The sequence below is a fragment of the Acomys minous genome (genome assembly GCF_964271855.1).
Source record: "Acomys minous genome assembly, chromosome: 5".
In the NCBI taxonomy this organism is placed as follows: domain Eukaryota; kingdom Metazoa; phylum Chordata; class Mammalia; order Rodentia; family Muridae; genus Acomys; species Acomys minous.
Genome location: NC_140494.1, coordinates 124543418 through 124562877, shown reverse-complemented (window position 1 = coordinate 124562877; position 19460 = coordinate 124543418). Strand labels below are relative to the sequence as shown.

Sequence of the window (19460 nt, the reverse complement as noted above, 5' to 3'; positions counted from 1 at the left end):
GTATCAGGCAGCACAGCACTGCTTGTAACACCACCTGCAGGGAATGCCACAGCCTCTTCTGGCCTCACCCGACAACACACACACACACACACACACACACACACACACACACACACACAGAAACATCATCACCTACACATAAGAAAAAAAGGAATCTTTTAAAAAGTTATTCAGTTATCTTTTTTTTTTCCCCCAAGACAAGGGTTTCTCTGTGTAGCCTTGGCTGTTCTAGACTCGCTTTGTAGACCAGGCTGGCCTTGAACTCACGGTGATCCGCCTGCCTCAGCCTCCTGAGTGCTGGGATTAAAGGCGTGCGCCACCACGCTGGGCACAAGTTATCTTAATAGAAACTTAGAAGCTTTGTTCTCTCCTTTTTAGGGGGGAAGGCAATGATGGGGATCAAATCCAGGGACTTGTATATTCTGCCACTGAGCCACACCCTCAACTCTCTTTTGTAAATAAAAATTAAAACTGGGCCGGAGAGATAGCTCAGAGGTTATGAGCACTGGCTGCTCTTCTAAAGGTCCTGAGTTCAATTCCCAGCAACCACATGGTGGCTCATAACCATCTGTAATGAGATCTGGTGCCCTCTTCTAGCCTGTAGGTGTTACATGCAGGCATAACACTGTATACATAATATATAAATCTTTTTTTAAAATTAATTAAAAGTAAAATTAAAGCTCTATTTCACATTTCACATTATCAGCTGTTTGGAACCAGGCATCAATTTCCTCAGTTTTTAAAGAAGGAATGGTTAAACTGGACATGGTACTGCTTGTCTATAATTCTATTATGTGATAGGTACAGACAGGAGATCTCAGGTTCAAGGCCAGTTTGAATGACATAGTAACACTTTGTCTCTCTAATGACGCACACACACACACACACACATATACACACCAAGCTATTAATATTTGTCAGTTCCTAAAAAGTTAAATCATTTATCAATTTTCTAGAATTTTGGCTCAGATGTCCAAAATCCATACAAATTAGCAAAGATATAAAAATCTACGATTACATTATTTTTTCATAATCATTTCTTTAGCCTTATATTATAGTTTTTCAAATCTTACTTGCTTCTTAAAAATCTCTGCATTACTAAATTTGCCATAATGCTCATGGAGACAGACATACACAAACACAGGTGGAGATGCTGAGCCTTAGACATGGAAGAATACAAGGAGGCAGAAAAAGAAAAGCAGTGTAAGTGAAACATATAGGACAGCCCTAAAAGTTGTCTTCTGATCCAGTTACCATGAGTACATGCATGTGCACATTCCCTCACACCCACACAGTAAATTAAAAATAAAAAAGGCACACTAGCATGCGCCTACAACACTAGCACTTTAAAGGCGCCGGCTGGAGGACCAGAAGTCCATCTCCAACTGACCCGGGCATTCAGGGTTCACCTGGCCAGCATGGGACCTGGGTCTCAATAAACAACAACAAAAGATAAAAGGGCCGTATAAACTTATCTAGACACTGTTAGGACTTAACAGAACGAGGACAGTCAAAGAAACAGAATGTCTTCAGGAGAAAAGGCTTCTACCTTTTTGGGGGGTGGAGGCGGTTTCTGCTGGAATGCCAACTTCACAGCCTCGGCTGCTGACTCTGGTTCTTTGATTATGCTTTTCTTTGAGTCCGCTTCTGATAGCACAACAAAAAAGTGATGACATTTTTCACACTTGACAAAACGGGTGGAAGCTGAAAGAGAGATCAAGAGAGGAAAACTTTATAAATAATTTCAATGACATTCACCTTAAAATCTCACTGTAGGACTGGGCATAGTGGCTGGCACACACATTTAATCCCTGCACTAAGGAAGTGGAGACAAGCAGCTCTCTGTGAGTTTAAAGCCAACATGGTCTACAAGACCAGTCTAGGACAGCCAAGGGCTATCATATAGAGAAACCCTGTCTTGAGAAACAAAAAAAAAAAAAAAAAAAAAAACAACAACAACAAAAAACCCTTCACTGTAGGGCTGAGGATGTGGCTCAGCGGCCCAGGCCTCTGCTAGTTGACTTTTAGTCAACTGGACCTGGCAGCACATGGCTGCAATCTCGGCCCGTGATGCTGAAGCAAGACCAAAAAGTTCGGGTCATATTGAGCACACAGTCACAGGCTAGCCTAAAACAGAAAGTAAGACCTTGTATAAAAAAAAAAAACAAAACAAGTTTAAAAAAACAAAACAAAAAACAACGCACCACCAAAACTGGGCCAGCAAGACCGCCAACAGGTGTGGGTGTGTGCTTCTAAGCCTGAGTTCAATCCCTAGAGCCCACTTGGGTTGTGCTCCCGTTCCCAAGTTATCCTCTGATCTTGACACATGCACACATATAAAATTAATAAATTTCCCCCTCAGACAGAGTTTCTCTGTGTAGCCCTGGCTGTCCTGGAACCTGCTCTGTAGACCAGGCTGACCCGGAACTCAGAGAGCTGCCTGCCTCTGCCTCCCAGTCATCACGTGTGGAGGCACCCTGGGGGCCCAGAAGAGGGCGTGAGGCCCTCTGAAGCTAGTTACAGGTGGCTGTAAGGACCCAACATAGTCACTGGAATCTGAACTTGGGTCCTCTGGAAGAACAGCAAGCTTTCTTAAGCACTGAGCGGTCTCTCCAGTCCTACATTTCCATGTTTAAACACAGGCCAATGAGAATACGTGCTGGGGGGGGGGGGAGGCCAACCTAACTAAGGTGTATGGAGACCTTACAGAAACCCACTGCCCTGCAAGTTAACCTAAGTGTGATTTAGGGGCTAGAGAGGTGGCTCAGTGGTTAAAAATGCTGGCTGCTCAGAGGTTCTGAGTTCAATTCTCAAGAAACACATCTCACAACCATCTGTAATAACATCTGATGCCCTCTTCTGGTGTTCTTATATACATAATAAAAAATACTTTTTAAAGGTGAAATGAGAGACGTGAAGCTGCAAAGAATGTTGGGGATACCAAGTCAAGTGGAAGGGGTGAACTGCGGTAGATATGATAAAGATACATTGTTTACATGTACAAATAATCAAACATATTCTCAGACAATCAGCCCACATCAGAAAAGCTGCTTCCTGCAGTAGACAGGAACTAACAGAGACCCATAGCTGAACTGCATGCAGAGGAAGACTCTGGAGCGCCCATCCTAAATGGAAGCAAAGCCCTCCCCTCACGGCTCAGGATGCAGGCAGAAGAGGTGACGGATGACTCTAAGGAAACAGCATCTTCCAGACACAATGGGGCTGATGCACATATGAATTCAAGGCTGTGTGGCAGCATGCACACGACCTCACAGGTTTAAGCCAGGAGAGAAAGAGAAGGGTAAGTAGACACAGGTCCTACTCCTAAACCAAGAAGCTATCTGTAATTGATACCTGCTGAGAAAAGGAAAATTAGTTTTCTCTAATGGCTATATCAATCCACATTGGCCCAGGAGTAGTTAGCCATCACAAAACTATCTCAATGGTATTCTTTTTTTTTTTTGGTTTTTTGAGACAGGGTCTCTCTGTGTAGCCTTGGCCGTTCTGGACTCACTTTGTAGACCAGGCTGGCCTCGAACTCACAGCGATCCGCCTGCCTCTGCCTCTCAAGTACTGGGATTAAAGGCGTGCGCTACCACGCCCAGCTCTCAATGATGTTCTTGTGTCCTTTTTGTTTGCTTTGTTTTGCTCTGGCTTTTTTTTTTTTTTTTTTGGGTCTTAATTGGTTTCTTGTTTGTTTGTTACCCATAGGAGCCCTCTCTCTCTTTCTTTCTCTCTCTTTCTTTCTTTCTGGCTTTTCGAGACAGGGCTTCTCTGTGTAGCCTTGGCTGTCCTGGACTCAATTTGTAGACCAGGCTTGCCTTGAACTCACATGGAACCACCTGCCTTTCCCCCTACCCCCACCCCCAGTGCTGGGATTAAGGCATACACCATCACGCCCAGCTTTGTTTTGTTTTTTAAAGTTTTACTGGTAGGGAGGTAGAAGACTCTAGGAGGAGCTGGGGGAGGGAAACAACATGATTGAAATATATTGTATGGAAAAAATTAATTAAGAAAAAAACAAGAAGCCAGGTGGTGGTGGCACACGCCTTTAATCCTAGCACTCAAGAGGCAGAGGCAGGTGGATTGCTGTGAGTTCCAGGCCAGCCTCGTCTACAGTGCAAGTCCAGGACAGCCAAGGCTACATAGAGAAACCACGTCGCGAAAAGCCAAAACAAAACAAAACAAAACAAAAAACCTGGTGTTCTCAAAAAATGAATCTTTAAAAAACAACAACAAAAATCTTTAAAAAGATATTCTATTAGGCCGGGTGTGGTGGTGCTCGCCTTCAATCCCAGCACATGGACAGCAGAGGCAGCCGGACCTCTGTGAGTTCCAGCCAGCCTGGTCTCCAAAGTCAGCCAAGATAACAAAGAGAAGCCCTGTCTCGAAAAACAAAACAAAACAAAAAGATATTCTGGATATTCTAGTGGCAAACTTTTAGACTATGAGAGAACTAATTTATTATACATGCATTTTTACCTACAAATGTTAAAAGATAAAAATCAAGCCATCTAATCTACAAATTAACACGAGCTCAAATATATAATAGCCATTTCCCACTAGAGAGAAAACAGTGAGTAACTTTATTTGAGGTACAAGTTCACAGCTGTTACTGATGATAAACAGGGCAAGGATTAAAGGGCAGAAAAGCCTCTCATCCAGTTCAGGCAGTGTGACAGGAAAATCTGGCTTGAAAACAGAAGACCAAAATATTCTCTAAGGAAATTAGGTCAAAGGGAAAGAGATTAAACACTAACATATCTCATCTGTGCTTTATATCGAAGGGCTGGTTAAATCTTACTTGAAAACAAAGGGAGAGAGAAAAGAAAAAAATTTTAAATCTAACTTGAATACTTGATATGTAATACAAGTTTATAGTGAAGCATGTTTAGTATAAACTCAAGTTCAACAACTCAATTTTACTTATTAATATACTATAGAGGTGACATGAATTATATGGCATACTATTTAACTCTTAAAAATACCCTAGCCACGTGCAGTGGCATATGTCTGTAATCCCAGCACTCTGGGATCTGGGACACAGAGATAGGGGGATCTCTGAGTTCAAGGCCAGCCTGGTCTAGAAAATGAGTCCAGAATAGCCAAGATTACAAAGAGCAACTCTGTCTCAAAAAACCAAACCAAGCCAAACAAGTAAACAAAACAAAACAAAACAAACCCTAAAGTGGGTTACACATTCCCATGGGCTGAAGGCTTGGGCAGAGCGAAGGGGGTAATGGGCCAATGGATGACCCACAGGGTAAAACTGCATGCTGCCAAGATTTTTGTTTGTTTGGTTTGTTTTGGTTTTTTTGAGACAGGGTTTCTCCATGTAGCCCCGGCTGTCCTGGAACTCTCTTTGTAAACCAGGCTGGCCTTGAACTCAGAGAGATCTGCCTGCCTCTGCCTCCCAAATCCTAGGATTAAAGGCATGTGCACCACACCTAGCATGCTGTCAAGATTTATGACCTGAGTTTGATCCCTGGGACCCACATAAAGGGGGAAGGAGAGAACCAACTCCTTGCAATTGTCTTCCAACTTCTATGCGTAAGCTTATACACACACACACACACACACACACACACACACACACACACACACAATGAAAAGTTTGAAGGGAGGAAGTTAGCAGGCTGCTGGCGTTCCCTGCTACTGTCCCTGGAGGCCATCACTCAGCTACACTGCCACAATGCTCTTGTCCAAGTACAGAGGGCGACTAGATGCTCTGAACCATGGGCCAAAATAAGCGCTTCTTCTGTTTAAGTTCTTCTGTCCGTGCTTTGTCACAGAAACAGAAAAAGTACTTGACACAAATGCAGGGCACAGTAGCTGCAACAGAGGCTACATGGTCAACAAGCCCTGAAATGTTTGCCGTTTGGCCTTTTCCAGCAAATGTTTGCTGACTGGTCTAAACTATGTTTAAAGGAACTATGACACAAGCATCTGGACATGGGTCTAGTACCTACAACACACACAAAGCTCCTCAACAACAGACACCTCATTTAAAAATGAACAGTCTTCAAAGCCACAGATAGCAGACATTATATACAGGTCATTGGCAAAACAAGTGAAAACTACATAATAAGTCACAATAGCGGTCTTCTTACAAAGTGAGTGACAGCAATTTTATTTTATTCTATCATGTCTAGAAAATGTCATCATTCAGTTCCACCACTTTCACTTTATATTGTAATCCAAATTAAATTTTTTTCAGGTTGATTCTTCTTTCTCTTTTACCAGTTAAACCCGTGAAGAATAGCTCTTATAGTCAAACTGTCCAACAGAGCTACTTCCTGTTATTATCTTATTAGCTGGGCATGGGGATACACGCCTTTACCCCAGCACTCAGGAGGCAAAGGGAGGCAGGTCTTTAGGTGTTTGAGGCCAGTCTACATAGTGAGTTCCAGGACAATTAGAGCTATGTGGAGACCCTTTCTTATTAAATAAAAAATAAAATAGAAAGCTACCCAAAACTATGAAAGTGGTAAATATGAAAATGTAACTAAGGCCGGGCGTGGTGGCGCACGCCTTTAATCCCAGCACTTGGGAGGCAGAGGCAGGTGGATCTCTGTGAGTTCGAGGCCAGCCTGGTCTACAAAACCAGACTAGGACAGCCAAGGCTACACAGAGAAACCCTGTCTCGAAAAACCAAAAAAAAAAAAAAAAAAGAAAGAAAATGTAACTAAAGTATTGACATTAGTACTTAGGAAGATATCATGGAGTTCAAGGATAGTTGGCTACATAGCAGACTGTCTCAAAGCATGGGGAAAGAACAGAATAGAGAGAGGAGGAAAAGAAGAAAAGAGGATAAAGGAAGGGGGAAGGAAAAGTAGGAAGAAGAAAAAGGAAGAAACCTGTGACAATAAACGTGGTACAGTGCAATTTTCCCTGATTATAATTAGCTCTAAAGCATGCAGGCAATGAGTCCTGTGATGTAATGCACTTTACTCTTACAGTTTGGGCACTATCAGAAGTAGCCTGAATCAATAACCATCAAATACTTCCTAAAATTGAGGGGTTCTCTCTTCTGGTACATCAGTACTCAGAGAAGAAGTTACCTTAATACATGACTGAGTGGTCTTCCCAGCATATGCTCTACTTAAGAAAGTGTTTAAGACAGACATGGTGGTACATGTCTTTAATCCTATCACTGTTCTGTGAGTTCAAGGCCAGCCTGGTCTACCAAAGAGAGTCTAGAACAGCCAGAGAAACTTTGTCTCGAAAAATCAAAAGGCTGGGTGTGTGTGTGTGTGTTTGAACAGTGCAGCAATATAGTATAAATAAGTTTGGTTTTCCTAAAACTCAATGAATACACACATGAAAACTCAAAATCCAAATCTGAAATGAACATATTGAAGCAAATTAAACAAGCAAATATTTTATCTCTTAAGAGTACAAAGCACGGGCTGGAGAGATGGCTCAATGGTTAAGAGCGCTGCCTACTCTTCCAAAGGTCCTAAGTTCAATTCCCAGCAACCACATGGTGGTTCACAACCACCTTTAACATGATCTGATGTCCCTCTTCTGGCCTACATGTATACAAGCAGGCACAACACTGTATACATAATAAATATTAAAAAAAAAAAAGAGTGCAAAGTACTACCAATTTTAGTGTGGATTTTAGTATTTCCCAGAACGTTTACAGAATGACAAGTTCAAGGCAAAAATAATTCTGGTTTATTTAATGTATAATTTCTAAACACTCAATGGCTTATAGCAAAAGAAAGAAGAAATAAAACTCAAATACTTACACACAAAGGTCTCTACGTGTGTGCACAAGTCACCGCATTTAGGACAGCGAAGCTGGTTTCCACCTTTCCCAGAATTCCCAGAGCCTGATTTCTTACTGCTTCCTTCACTCACTGATTTCTAGAGTTCATGAAAAAAAAAAAAAAAAAAAAAAAGATGGTCAATCATTTGTTTCAGGTAGCATTTTACATGTAGCTTAGCTGTAAACAATTGTATTAATCTTATAATTTTACAATTTTCATGCTGGAAATATTAATACAGTTTGTATCTATTGCTATTGGTGTGAAAAGATCCACCATAAAATCAAATCAGTACTAGTTAATCACATGCATTTATCTGAAGCCATTTTTTAAAATATATTATATTTGAAATTATAGATCTTTGGTTTTTCAAGAAAAGGCTTTACTATGTAGTCGTAGATTCACTTTGTAGACCAGGGTGACCTGTAACTCAGAGATATCTGACTGCCTCTGCCTCCCTAAAGGTGTGTGCCAAATCTATATTGTGTTTTTACTTTTTAATTGTTTGTTTCAAGACAGGGTTTCTCTGTGTAGCCCTGGCTGTTCTGGACTCTCTTTGTAGACCAGGCTGGCCTTGAACTCAGAGATCTGCCTTCCTCTACCTCCTTGAATGCTAGTATTATAGGCCTGTGCCACCACACCAAACTGTTTTTGTTTTGTTTGGTTTGGTTTGCTTTTTCGAGACAGGGTTTCTCTGTGTAGCCTTGGCTGTCCTGGACTTGCTTTGTAGACCAGGCTGGCCTCGAACTCACAAAGATCCACCTGCCTCTGCCTCCCGAGTGCTGGGATTAAAGGCCTGGCTTGTTTTGTTTTTAATACAGGGTTTCTGTGTAGCCCGGGCTGTCCTAGAACTTGCTCTGTAGACCATCTCGGCTTCTAAATCACAAAGATCCAGGTGTATCTGCCTCCAAAGTGCTGAGATTAAAGATGTGCGCCACAGTCTGGCTAAATATATAATCTAGGGGCCTGAAAAGATGGCTCAGTGGGTAAGGGCACTGACTGCTCTCCCAGAGGTCATGAGTTCAATTCCCAGCAACCACATGGTGGGTCACAACCATCTATAATGAGATCTGGTGCCCTCTTCTGGCGTGCAGGAGTACATGCAGACAGAACATTGTATACATAATAATAAATAAATAGACAAATCTTTAAAAAAATAATTTATATCAGCAAGAATATTAAATAGCTTTCTTTTAAGGACTCTGTAAGTATAAAAAAAGAAATGTTACTAGTTAATCAAGAGTTACTGGTGCTAGAGCGATGGCTCAGTGGTTAAGAGCACTGGCTGGTCTTCCAGAGGTCCTGAGTTCAATTCCGAGCAACCACATGGTGGCTCACAACCATCTATAATGTCATCTGGTGCCCTCTTCTGGCCTGCAGGCAGAACACTATATACATAATAAATAAATAAAAATAAATATCAAAAAAAGTTATCATAAGTAGTAACTTCTGTTTTCTTTGAGACACGGTTTCTCTGTGTAGCACTGGCTGTCCTGGACTTCCTTTGTAGACCAGGCTGGCCTTGAACTCACAGAGATCCACCTGCCTCTGCCTCCTGAGTTAGGATTAAAGGTGTGCGCCACCACACCCGGCTAAAGAAGCAACTTTTAAAACATACTTTTTTTGGTACTGTAGCCCAGGCTGGCATTAAATATATGGTAATTCTCCTACCCCAACCTATTGAGCACTGAGATTATAGGCACTAGCCACCAGCCTGGATTATTCCTATTTGTAACTTTTTCATCTCATTCAAAATGGCAAGTCATTAGCTGGACATGGTGGTACACGCCTTTAATCCCAGTACTTGGGAGGCAAAGGCAGGTAGATCTCTGTGAGTTGAAGCCAGCCTGGTGGCTACACAGAAAAACCCTGTATCAAAAAAACAAAAAAGGAACCACTTTACCTACTTTTGTTGTTGTTGTTGTTTTTCGAGACAGGGTTTCTCCGTGTAGCCTTGGCTGTCCTAGACTCTGTAGACCAGGCTGGCCTCGAACTCATATCGATCATCTGTCTCTGCTGGGATTAAAGGTGTGCACCACCACATCTGGCCTGTTTGTTTGTTTTGGACACAGGGTGTCTCTGTGTAGCCTGGCTGCCCTGGCCTTGTAGACCAGGATGGCCTTGAACTCACAGAGACCCACCTGCCTCCCACAGTGCTGGGACTAAAGGCGTGCACCACCATGCCTGGCGAAGTAACTTTTTTAAATGGGAAAATGTTTACCTACTACAGAATCATTGACAGTATTAAGTATGGAAATGAAAATACCTAGGATTTTCTCTATGTATATGTAATAGTTCAGGTATAGTTAAATTCACACTGAGAATTTAGTAGCATGACCTCAGTTAAAACTACCAGGTACCCACTGGCTAGGACAGCTTCAACAGCAAACGGAGAAGTTTTAGATAGAGGAACAACTGAGGGTCTCTCTCATCTTTTTGCTTGTTTGTTTCGGTTTGTTTATTGTTGTTGTTTTTCTTTAAGATTTGTTTATCTATTATTTATACAGTGCTCTGTCTGCATGTGTGCCTGCACGTCAGAAGAAGGCATCACATCTCATTATAGATGGTTGTGAGCCACCATGTAGTTGCTCGGAACTGAACTCAGTGCTCTTAACCTCTGAGCCATCTTTCCAGCCCATTGTTATTTTTTGAGACAGGTTTTCTCTGTGCAGCCCTGGCTGTCCTGGAACTCACTCTGTAGACCAGGGTAGCCTGGAACTCTCAGAGATCCAACTGCTTCTGCCTCCAGAGTGCTGAGATTAAAGGCATGCACCACCATGCCCAGCAAATGGTTCCCAAAACCAAAGATATATATTGCCCGTGGAGGACAGAAGAGGGCATCAGATGCCCTGGGACTGGAGTTACAGACATTTGTGAGCTGCCATGTGGGTACTGGGAACTGAAGCTCAATCCTGTGGGAAAGTAGCCATTTCTTAAGCACTGACACATCTCCAGCCGCATAAAGTGCTGTTTATAGCAGCGTATGTTGGAGTTGTGTATGACAGCTGGAAATGGCTGTTCCTCACTCAGTCCAACTGACACTTTACGCTTAGGATGTCACAGCCTTACTCTCTGCTCACTAAGTACAGTGGTTACACAGGTACTATTCGATACAAGTTAAGCACTGACTACGCTGGGCATGATGGGCACTCAGCAGGCTGATATGGGAGGATTCCATTCCAAGGAGTGCTGCCTGGGTTACACAGCAAGTTGCAGGCCAGCCTAAGTCACAGATACATTGCCGCAAAACAATCCAATAGAGTACAAAGTAAGATCAACTCAAACGCTTCAGATCGTTTATGTAATTCATACTTCCAACAACACATTTAAACTAAATGGATACATAACATTTTTATTATATTTAGCTCTTTAAAAGTGGGAAATGTATAGCTGCCAATAAAGACAAAAATAACCTTATTTCCATCTCCGGAGCCATCTTTGTTTGCCCCATCTTTTGAAGCAAAGTAGGCTGGTGTTTCTGAAAAGGTTCTAAGAGGAGCTCTGCGCAGAATTTGAGTGTCCAAGGTCCCCAGTCTTCCTAAAATTGGCACATGAATGCGCCCACAAGAAATACCTGGAGGGAGAAGGAAATCTATTAGTTTCTCTACCAAACACTGGTATGTCTCAATAAATTCTCAGTAAGGACCAGAGCAAATACTCAGTGGCTAAGAGCATTGGCTGCTCTACAAAGGACCTGGGTTTGATTCCCAGCACCCATTTGGAGGCTCACAAGCACCTGAAACTCCGCTTCCAGGAGATCCAGTGATCTCTTCTGGACTATGCAGGCACCAGGCACATACATGGCACGCATACACTTGGTAAGTAAAACACTTACACACATAATGGCAGGAGCTTAACACTTGCTTTACTTGCAAGTTTTTAAAAGGCCTTTTATGTACTATATTTATGCTTTTTGTGTACTATTACTACCCCTGGAAATAAGCATAGTATAACAACTCTTGTCTTTTTGTGCTTACCTCAAGGTAGTATCACATCCCCCACATCCCCCATACCCCTCACCCCCAAAAAGGGCCAGGCAGGGTGGGCACAAAACAAAACCAAAAATTTTAATATGTATTTAATTATACATTTTTAAACAGTGAAGACAAGCTGAGAGTATCAATGCACTTTTAATCCTGTACTTGACAGTAATTCAATGCCAGCTTGGGCTACTTTAACACCTTGTCTCAAAGACACACACACAAGTACACACACACAAGCACACAGACAGAGAAGACACACACACAAGCACACACGCACATACCCCAAACCAGATAAAGTGGCCCATGCCTGTAGCTTGTAATTCTAGCACTCAGGAAACGGAGGCAGAATTCCTAGTTAGAGATCAGCTACAGCTATACAATAAGATCCTGTCTTTAAAAACTAAAACAAGGCTAGAAACATAGTGCAGGCTTGTGATCCTAGTAATTAGGTGATACAAGAGGATCTGCCCAAGGTCACACTCAGCCACATACTGAGTTTGAAGCCAGCCTGGCTATATTAAGACTGTTTCAAAAAACTAAAACGAAGGCTGGAGAAAGATGGCTCAGTGGTTAAGAGCACTTGCTACTCTTCCAGAAGACCCAAAGTTCAGTTCGCAGCCACCTGTAACTTCAGGGGATCTAACATGCTCTTCTGTCCTCTGAAGACACCTCCAATAAATGGGGTGCACACTCACGAAGACACAGACACACACACAGATTTTATAAAGAGAGGAGAGTTAGCTCAAGAGTTAAGAGCACTAAGTGCTTTTGCAAAAGATTTAGGTTCCAAGCTGAGAATCATATGTAACTTCAATACCAGGAGACCTGAAACTACTGGTGACCAAGAACACTGCACACATATGATGCATATATATACACAAACAAAATAAAAAGAACAAAAACTAAAATCATAGCTACACTGGCATCCCCCACATTGGGAAGATAGAGGCAGAAAGATCAGAAACTCAGGGCTACCCTTTGCTACACACTGAAGCCAGCCCAGACTAAGGATTCTGTTTTAAAAACAAAGGACACAATTATAAATAAACATACTTTAGTGAAATACTTACATTTTCTAGAAAAAGGAACAATTTTTTTTTTCAAGACAGGTTTCTCTGTGTAGCCTTGGCTGTCCTGGACCCACTTTGTACACCAGGCTGGCCTCGAACTCACAGCGATCCACCTGCCTCTGCCTCCCAAGTGCTGGGATTATAGGCGTGCACCACCACGCCCGGCTAAAAGGAACAATTTTTAAAGTACTGTTTTTTCAAGATAGGGTTCCTCTATCAGGCTGGCCTCAAACTCAGAGATCCACTTGCCTCTGCCTCCTGAGTGCTGGAACTAAAGTGTAAACCAACTTAAAGTATTATTTGTATTCCTCTCTTGATGTTCCTCTTTTACTTTTTTTTTTTTTTAAATAAGATAAGGTCTCTCCTTTTGCAGCCCTAACTCATCTGCAATTCAATATGTAGCTAGCCTTGACTTGACTCTTAAGAGATCTCCTTGCCTATGCCTCCTCATTGCTGGGACTAAAGGTGTACACCACCATGCCTGACTTTTTCTTTCTTAATTTATTATCACTGTGTGTCTGTATGAGGTGTGCATGTGTGGGTGCATATGCATGGTGTATGTGGAGGTCAAAGGCAACTCTGTGCAGTCCTGCCTCTGCCTTTAGCTGGGTTCAGGAAACAAACTGAGGTGAACAAAGAGGTGAATGGCTTTTGATTTAAAATCCTGTGTATTTTAGTGCTGTGGGGCTACTAAGAACCTTGCGTAAGCCAAGAGACTGTAGTGAATCATAAGGTGGCTTTCTTGCAGTTATCCGAGTGCTACTAGAAGGTACTGAGCAACAACAACTAAGAAAGCGGTAGAGGAGAGAGTCCCAGGTAAATTTAAGGAAACATTTTTGCTTTTCTCCCATTTTATTCTTCGCAAAATTCTGAACTCACTCTTTAAATTTTATTTTCATGTGATCATGGATTTGCATGTCTAAATATACAATTTTCTAAACATAAAAACCAATGCATACGGTCACCAAATAAAACCACATTAAAAAAAAAGTAATTCATGGGTCATTTAAACTTCTGAAACTAAGGATTTATTGGGACCTTTGGTGGCTATTATAGTGCTATCTAAACAGACTAATAATCTAAGTCTATGAACAAGATATCAAGCTACTAAACTGGTGGTTCTCAAACTCAAGTGTGCATCGTATTAAAACACACTTCAGGCACCCTTTCCTGGTTGTGCAGGAGGTTGGAGGCAGGACCCAAGAATGACCTTCTAACAAGATCCAAGGTTGATGCTGCTGTTGATGCTGCTGCCAATGCTACTGCCTTGGGACTGCACTTCAAAAACAACTATACTGGGGCTGGAGAGATGGCTCAGAGGTTAAGAGCACTGACTATTTTTCCAAAGGTAGTTTAATTCCCAGTAACCACATAGTGGCTCATAACCATCTATAATGAAATGTGGTGCCCTCTTCTGGCCTGCAGGTTCACATAGGCAGAATACTATATAAGTAATAAAAATTTTAGACAAATTTCAGATTTTTTAATATATACTATAAAATACATAACAAAGAAAATTCACTATACCATGGTAAAGAAGATAATAAAAAGAATTAAGGCTTGGTGGCATAGGTCTATTACAGCATCCAAGTGGCCAAACAGGTAACGTTCAAGCCCTGGGACCCATACGGTAACAGAAAAGAACTATTCCCACAACTGTCCTTTGGCCTCCATAAGTGTCACAATGTATGTGCACACACACAACCCCTTCACACAGCCAAATAAATAAAATGTGTCGTTTTTTTGTTTTGGGGTTGTTTTTGTTTTTGTTTTTTGTTGTTGTTGTTGTTTTTAAGAAAACAGGGTGAGTGGGAGGCAAAACAAGATTATTTTAGGTCTAAACCAGCCCAGATTATAATATGAAAATTTTGACTGGTAACAAATTCAGAGACTTTTGTTGTTGTTTTTAGAGACAGGGTTTCTCTGTGTAGCCTTGGCTGTCCTGGACTCACTTTGTAGACCAGGCTGGCCTCGAACTCACAGCTAGTTGCCCTGCCTCTGTCTCCTGAGTGCTGGGATTAAAGGCATGTGCCACCACCGCCCGGCCGGAAATAAGATTTTATATTCCTACCTACTAAGGCCTGAAGGACCTGTGACGTCATGTGAAAAGCCCCTGAAAGTCAGGGAAATATTTCTGTATATTTTGCAACACTGTTTGGCAGCAATGATAAAAGTCAGTTAAAAGTTAAGCCATCTATGAACATCTGTCATACAGATAAAGCCTTCCAAGTTTCAGAGAAGCTGCCGTTTAAAATAAAATAAGGAACATCCATTTTAAAGCTATTAGGAAGTAGGAGGAAGCTAGGCCTGGTGAAACAGACCCAAGCCCTGAGAACTTGGTGAAGCAGTCTCAAAACAAAACACTCTTAAAGAGCCAAGCACAGAACTCGGTGGTAGAACACTTGCCTATCACATGTAAAGTCCTTGGTTCAATGTCCCACTACAGCAAAAACAAACAAAAAGAAATATAAGGAGCTTGCACTGTGGTGTGTGCCTGTGATCCACAGTTGATGCTGGGGCCCACAAGTTTGAAAACAGCTCAGATACTCAGTGAGTTCCAGGAAAGCCTCAGCTACAGAGTCAAACCTTGACTTAAAGACTTAACAAGAAATTTGCTTTTTTAATTTTATAAAGCGTATATGGGTTTTTATCTGCATGTATGTCTGTGCACCACGTGTGTCTGGTGCCCGTGGAGGCCAGAAGATGGTGTCTGATCTGTGGAACTGCAGTCACAGATGGCGTGAGCCAGCATGTATGTGCTGGGAACTGGACTCAGGCCCTCTGGAAGAGCCAGGTCTCTGGCCCCAACTTATTCAGCTTTTAAACATGGTAACATATACACTTAATACATATTTAATTTTTTTCCCTTTTGGGGGGAGAAGACAAGCTTTCATCCTATAGCCCAGACTGGCTTAAATGCCATGGCGACCCTCCACAGTGCTGAGGTTAGAAGCATGAGCCAACATCATACCTAACCTGTTTTCTGAGACAGTTTTATGTAATACAGACGTGTGTGAATTTTCTATTTGTAGCTGATGTTGGCCTTAAATCTCAGATCCTCCATCTCCCAACTACTGGGATCACCCCTGGGTTCACTTTGTTTTAAGATTTATTTATTTTATGTATAGAAATGCTCTGTCTTCATACACACCAGAAGAGGGCGCCAGATCTCATTATAGATGGTTGTGAGCCACCATGTGGTTGCTGGGAATTGAACTCAGGACCTCAGGAAGAGCAGGCGGTGCTCTTAACCTCTGAGCCAACTGTCCAGCCCTTTGTACTTAATTTTGAACTAAGGAGTCTACATAACTTTACAAATGATCCAGCTTTTTTAAAAAGCTAATCTTTTTCTGTTTTATTTTGTTTTTGTTTTTCAAGTCAGGGTTTCTGTGTCACCCTGTCTTGTCCCGGATTCACTTTGTAGACCAAGCTGGCCTCAAACTCACAGAGATCCGCTTACCTCTGCCTATGCCTCCCAGTGCTGGGATTAAAGGCGTGTGCCACCATGCCTGGCTAAAAATCTAATCTACTTTAAATAGCATGAAAGAATTAAAAATAACAAAGTATCACCTCAAAAAAAGATGAAAATTGAACCTATTTCAGTGACAATATTTTAAGTGTGTGAAATAAAAATGAAGCTAAATGGTTTGTTACAAGTTTGGCCTCTAACCTCTAACAAATTAAAAAAAGAATACCCGCCACTTTATAAATGCTTATTAAATTTATTAATTTGTTTAAATTTGTATTTTATGCACTATTGTTTCATGAGTTCTAAATACCATCTAATAAGGATAATAATATCATTACTATAATATTCCTTAAGTTTAAGTATATTTACTAAGTCCAATCTGCTAGCTAAGAAAAAACAAAATCTTAAATGCTTTGAAGGCCAGAGATATAGCTCAAGGGGAAAGCACTTGCCTGACATACTCAAGGCCCTGGATTCCATACCCAATACAAAAAACAAAACAAAACAAAACAAAAACAAAAAACAGGTTTGAGAAGGTAGGCGGGCTTGTGAAGGATTGTGTCTCCAGCAGCAAGAGGAGAGATTCATGAGTTCAAGTTCGAGGCAGCCTGGCCTAACCAGATAACTGCTGAAATAAAAATGATTCAATTACTCATTCTGCCCTACTTAATCTGTTATATGACTGAGAGAGAAAGGGGGAGGGGACAAACTAAAAATTAAGTAGGTGCACTATATAATCAAGAAAACTATGGATGCTGCCGTGTTTGGCTTCATCCAGACCTTTCTATGAAGTGGTACCCTTTGTCTTTTTTGGTTGGTTGATTGATTGTTTGTTTGTTTTCTCTGTGTAAAAGCCCTGGCTGACCTGGATTTGCTTTATAGATCAGGCTGGCCTTGAACTCACAGAGATCTGGCTACCTCTGCCTCCTGCCCTACCATACCCAGTCTGTTTTGTTTTTCAAGACAGGGTTTCTCTGTATAGCCCTGGCTACCCTGGAACTTGCTCTGTAGACCAGGCTGGCCTCAAAGTCAGAGTGCAATTGCTTTGGTCTCCTGAGTGCTGGGATTAAAGGCGTGAGCCACCACTGCCTGGCTGAAGTGATATTCTTTGTACAAATATTGAATTGAAGGAAGTCAGAAACTGAAGAAATTATACGCAATTCTCCAAATTCTTTCACCCAAATTCAGGGTCAACACTGACAAGTTTTAAATGGCAAAGTACTTCAGAATGCACATATTTAAAATGCAAAGTGACCTCCTGTATATGAAGCACATTTAAAATGGGTATGTATATCTGTAATTCTTGTAACTATTTGCAGGACTCTATTCTTTTTTCTTGTATGGTTGAACACAGGTTGTAAGATTTAGCAGTAATTGCCTTTATTTGCTGACCTAGCTTTCCAAACCACATGTCAAGTCCATTTAAAAATATATACATCAGACGGGTGTGGTGGCACACACCTTTAATCCTAGCAATTGGGAGGCAGAGGCAGGTGGATCTGAATTCAAAGCCACGCCAGTCTACAGAGTGAATTCCAGAGATGTACGGGGGGCCTCTCTGCCTCCGGACAAGTTGGGTCTAACAGCATGCGCCACCTCGACCACCCAGCTGACCCCAGGAATTCTTGACTAAATCCTATCCAGAACTTCCTCATATCCAAAATACATTCCCCCTTTTTAATGCTGTTTTCTACTTCACCAAACTAAAACACAAAGACAAACAATAATACCTTAAGCCCTTAACAAATGTATGTCAAAGAAATGGGTTAAAATAATGTTTACAAATCCAGCCTCGGGAACTGGGACATCTACCTGCTGCGATGTGGCAATGTTTTATAACTAAATATTACAATACTAAGTGCTTCCGCCCTCATTACTCCATTTCATGTGTATCATAAACTTCCAAGAATGCACTTAGTAAACTAGGGTGATTTCAGAGTTAATCCAAAAAAGACCTAGCTACACAATCTGATATGCATAGATTTGAAGGAGAGGAAAACGGGTTTCAATCCCGGAATCTCTTGGCAGGTGTGCACTCTGTCTGGTGAACAGAAAAGCAAAGTAAACAAGCGCCACTCTCGGAAGCCGATCCCAGCTGTCAAACTAGGGAAGCCGGCGAGTGACTGTTGTTATGTGTAACTATTTGAAGAACTCCAGCGGTCGGTTTCCCCCACCTCCCCAGTTGCTTTCCTGGGACCCCCTAAATTTGCCAACTATCTTGAAGGCCAGGGAACTGTGTTTACGTCCTGGAGTGGCCGACCGCACAATGACAGTGACACCCTTGCGCTGCCAGACTGCAGGCGGCTAGCCGGACAACCGGGCACGCGGAGCCACCCCCCCCCCAAAAAAAAGTAACAGGCCGCAGCACGGCGGAACGAGGGTCACTTTTTTAACGAGTGAGTGACGCACTCGGTCCCCCTCCCAGACTTGAGACGAGATGGCCCCGTTCCAGCTCCAGGCTCCGGAGGCCTGAGAACGCACCGACGGTCGACAGCACACGGGGGGTTTCTTCAAAAATCCGACAGCCAGGTAACTAACTCCAGAGGCTCGGAGCGCCCCGCCGCCCTCACGCCCTCCTCCCCGGGGTCCCCACCGGTCCACTCCCCGAGAGCTAGAGCGGGCTCGGTCTCGGGACTACTTCGTTACCTCTCTGCGCGGAGGTGAGCGAGGTGGTGAGCAGCCGGGCGGCCGCAGCGCCGCAGGTACAAGCACCGCAACCGGACATCTCCGCGGGGCCTAGGCCAGGGCTTCGCGCCCTGCGGATGGAGGGGGCTCAGCGGCCAGGCTGTGCCGCTCGAGCGCTGTGCTGACCGGCTCCGCTCCCTTCCGCCGGCTCTATGCTGGCGCAGCGTTTTCCCCACCAGGCAGCCAGGCCCGGGCGATCCGAGTGTCCCACCGCCGTCTACTCACCGGGGTAGACACCTCCCCTCCTCCCCCTCCCTCCTACTCTCCCCCATTCCCCGCCTACCCCTGCCGGGGAGCGTGCGCGCGCCTGCGTCCTAGGCCCGGGAGGGGGCGTGGGTACACGCCGCGCCTGCGTGGAGGCTAACGTGAAGCCAGAGAATGGGGGCGGTAACCTGGGCACCAATCAGCGCGCTACGGCAAGCGGCGAACCCAAACTTTGGCGGTCTCTCAATTTCTCAGGAAGCGCCTTTATGCTGATGTT

The 19460-nt window shown here is 42.9% G+C and overlaps 1 protein-coding gene across 2 annotated transcripts in view; it reads right to left on the bottom strand.

Moving 5' to 3' along the window:
* The window catches only part of CLPX (caseinolytic mitochondrial matrix peptidase chaperone subunit X), a 37238-nt gene extending 17997 nt beyond the window's left edge, over nucleotides 1-19241 (bottom strand). Inside the window, exons 1-4 of one of the 2 annotated variants that reach the window (XM_084784331.1) lie at nucleotides 18941-19241; nucleotides 11186-11346; nucleotides 7755-7872; nucleotides 1550-1704 (exon numbers count right to left, since the gene is read on the bottom strand). In XM_084784331.1, coding sequence (XP_084640457.1) covers nucleotides 1550-1704; nucleotides 7755-7872; nucleotides 11186-11346; nucleotides 18941-19019 — 513 coding nt within the window. In that variant the 5' untranslated portion in view covers nucleotides 19020-19241. The remainder of the gene's footprint in view (nucleotides 1-1549; nucleotides 1705-7754; nucleotides 7873-11185; nucleotides 11347-18940) is intronic. The other variant, XM_084784330.1, reaches the window with a different exon arrangement.
* Between the last annotated feature and the right edge of the window lie 219 nt (nucleotides 19242-19460).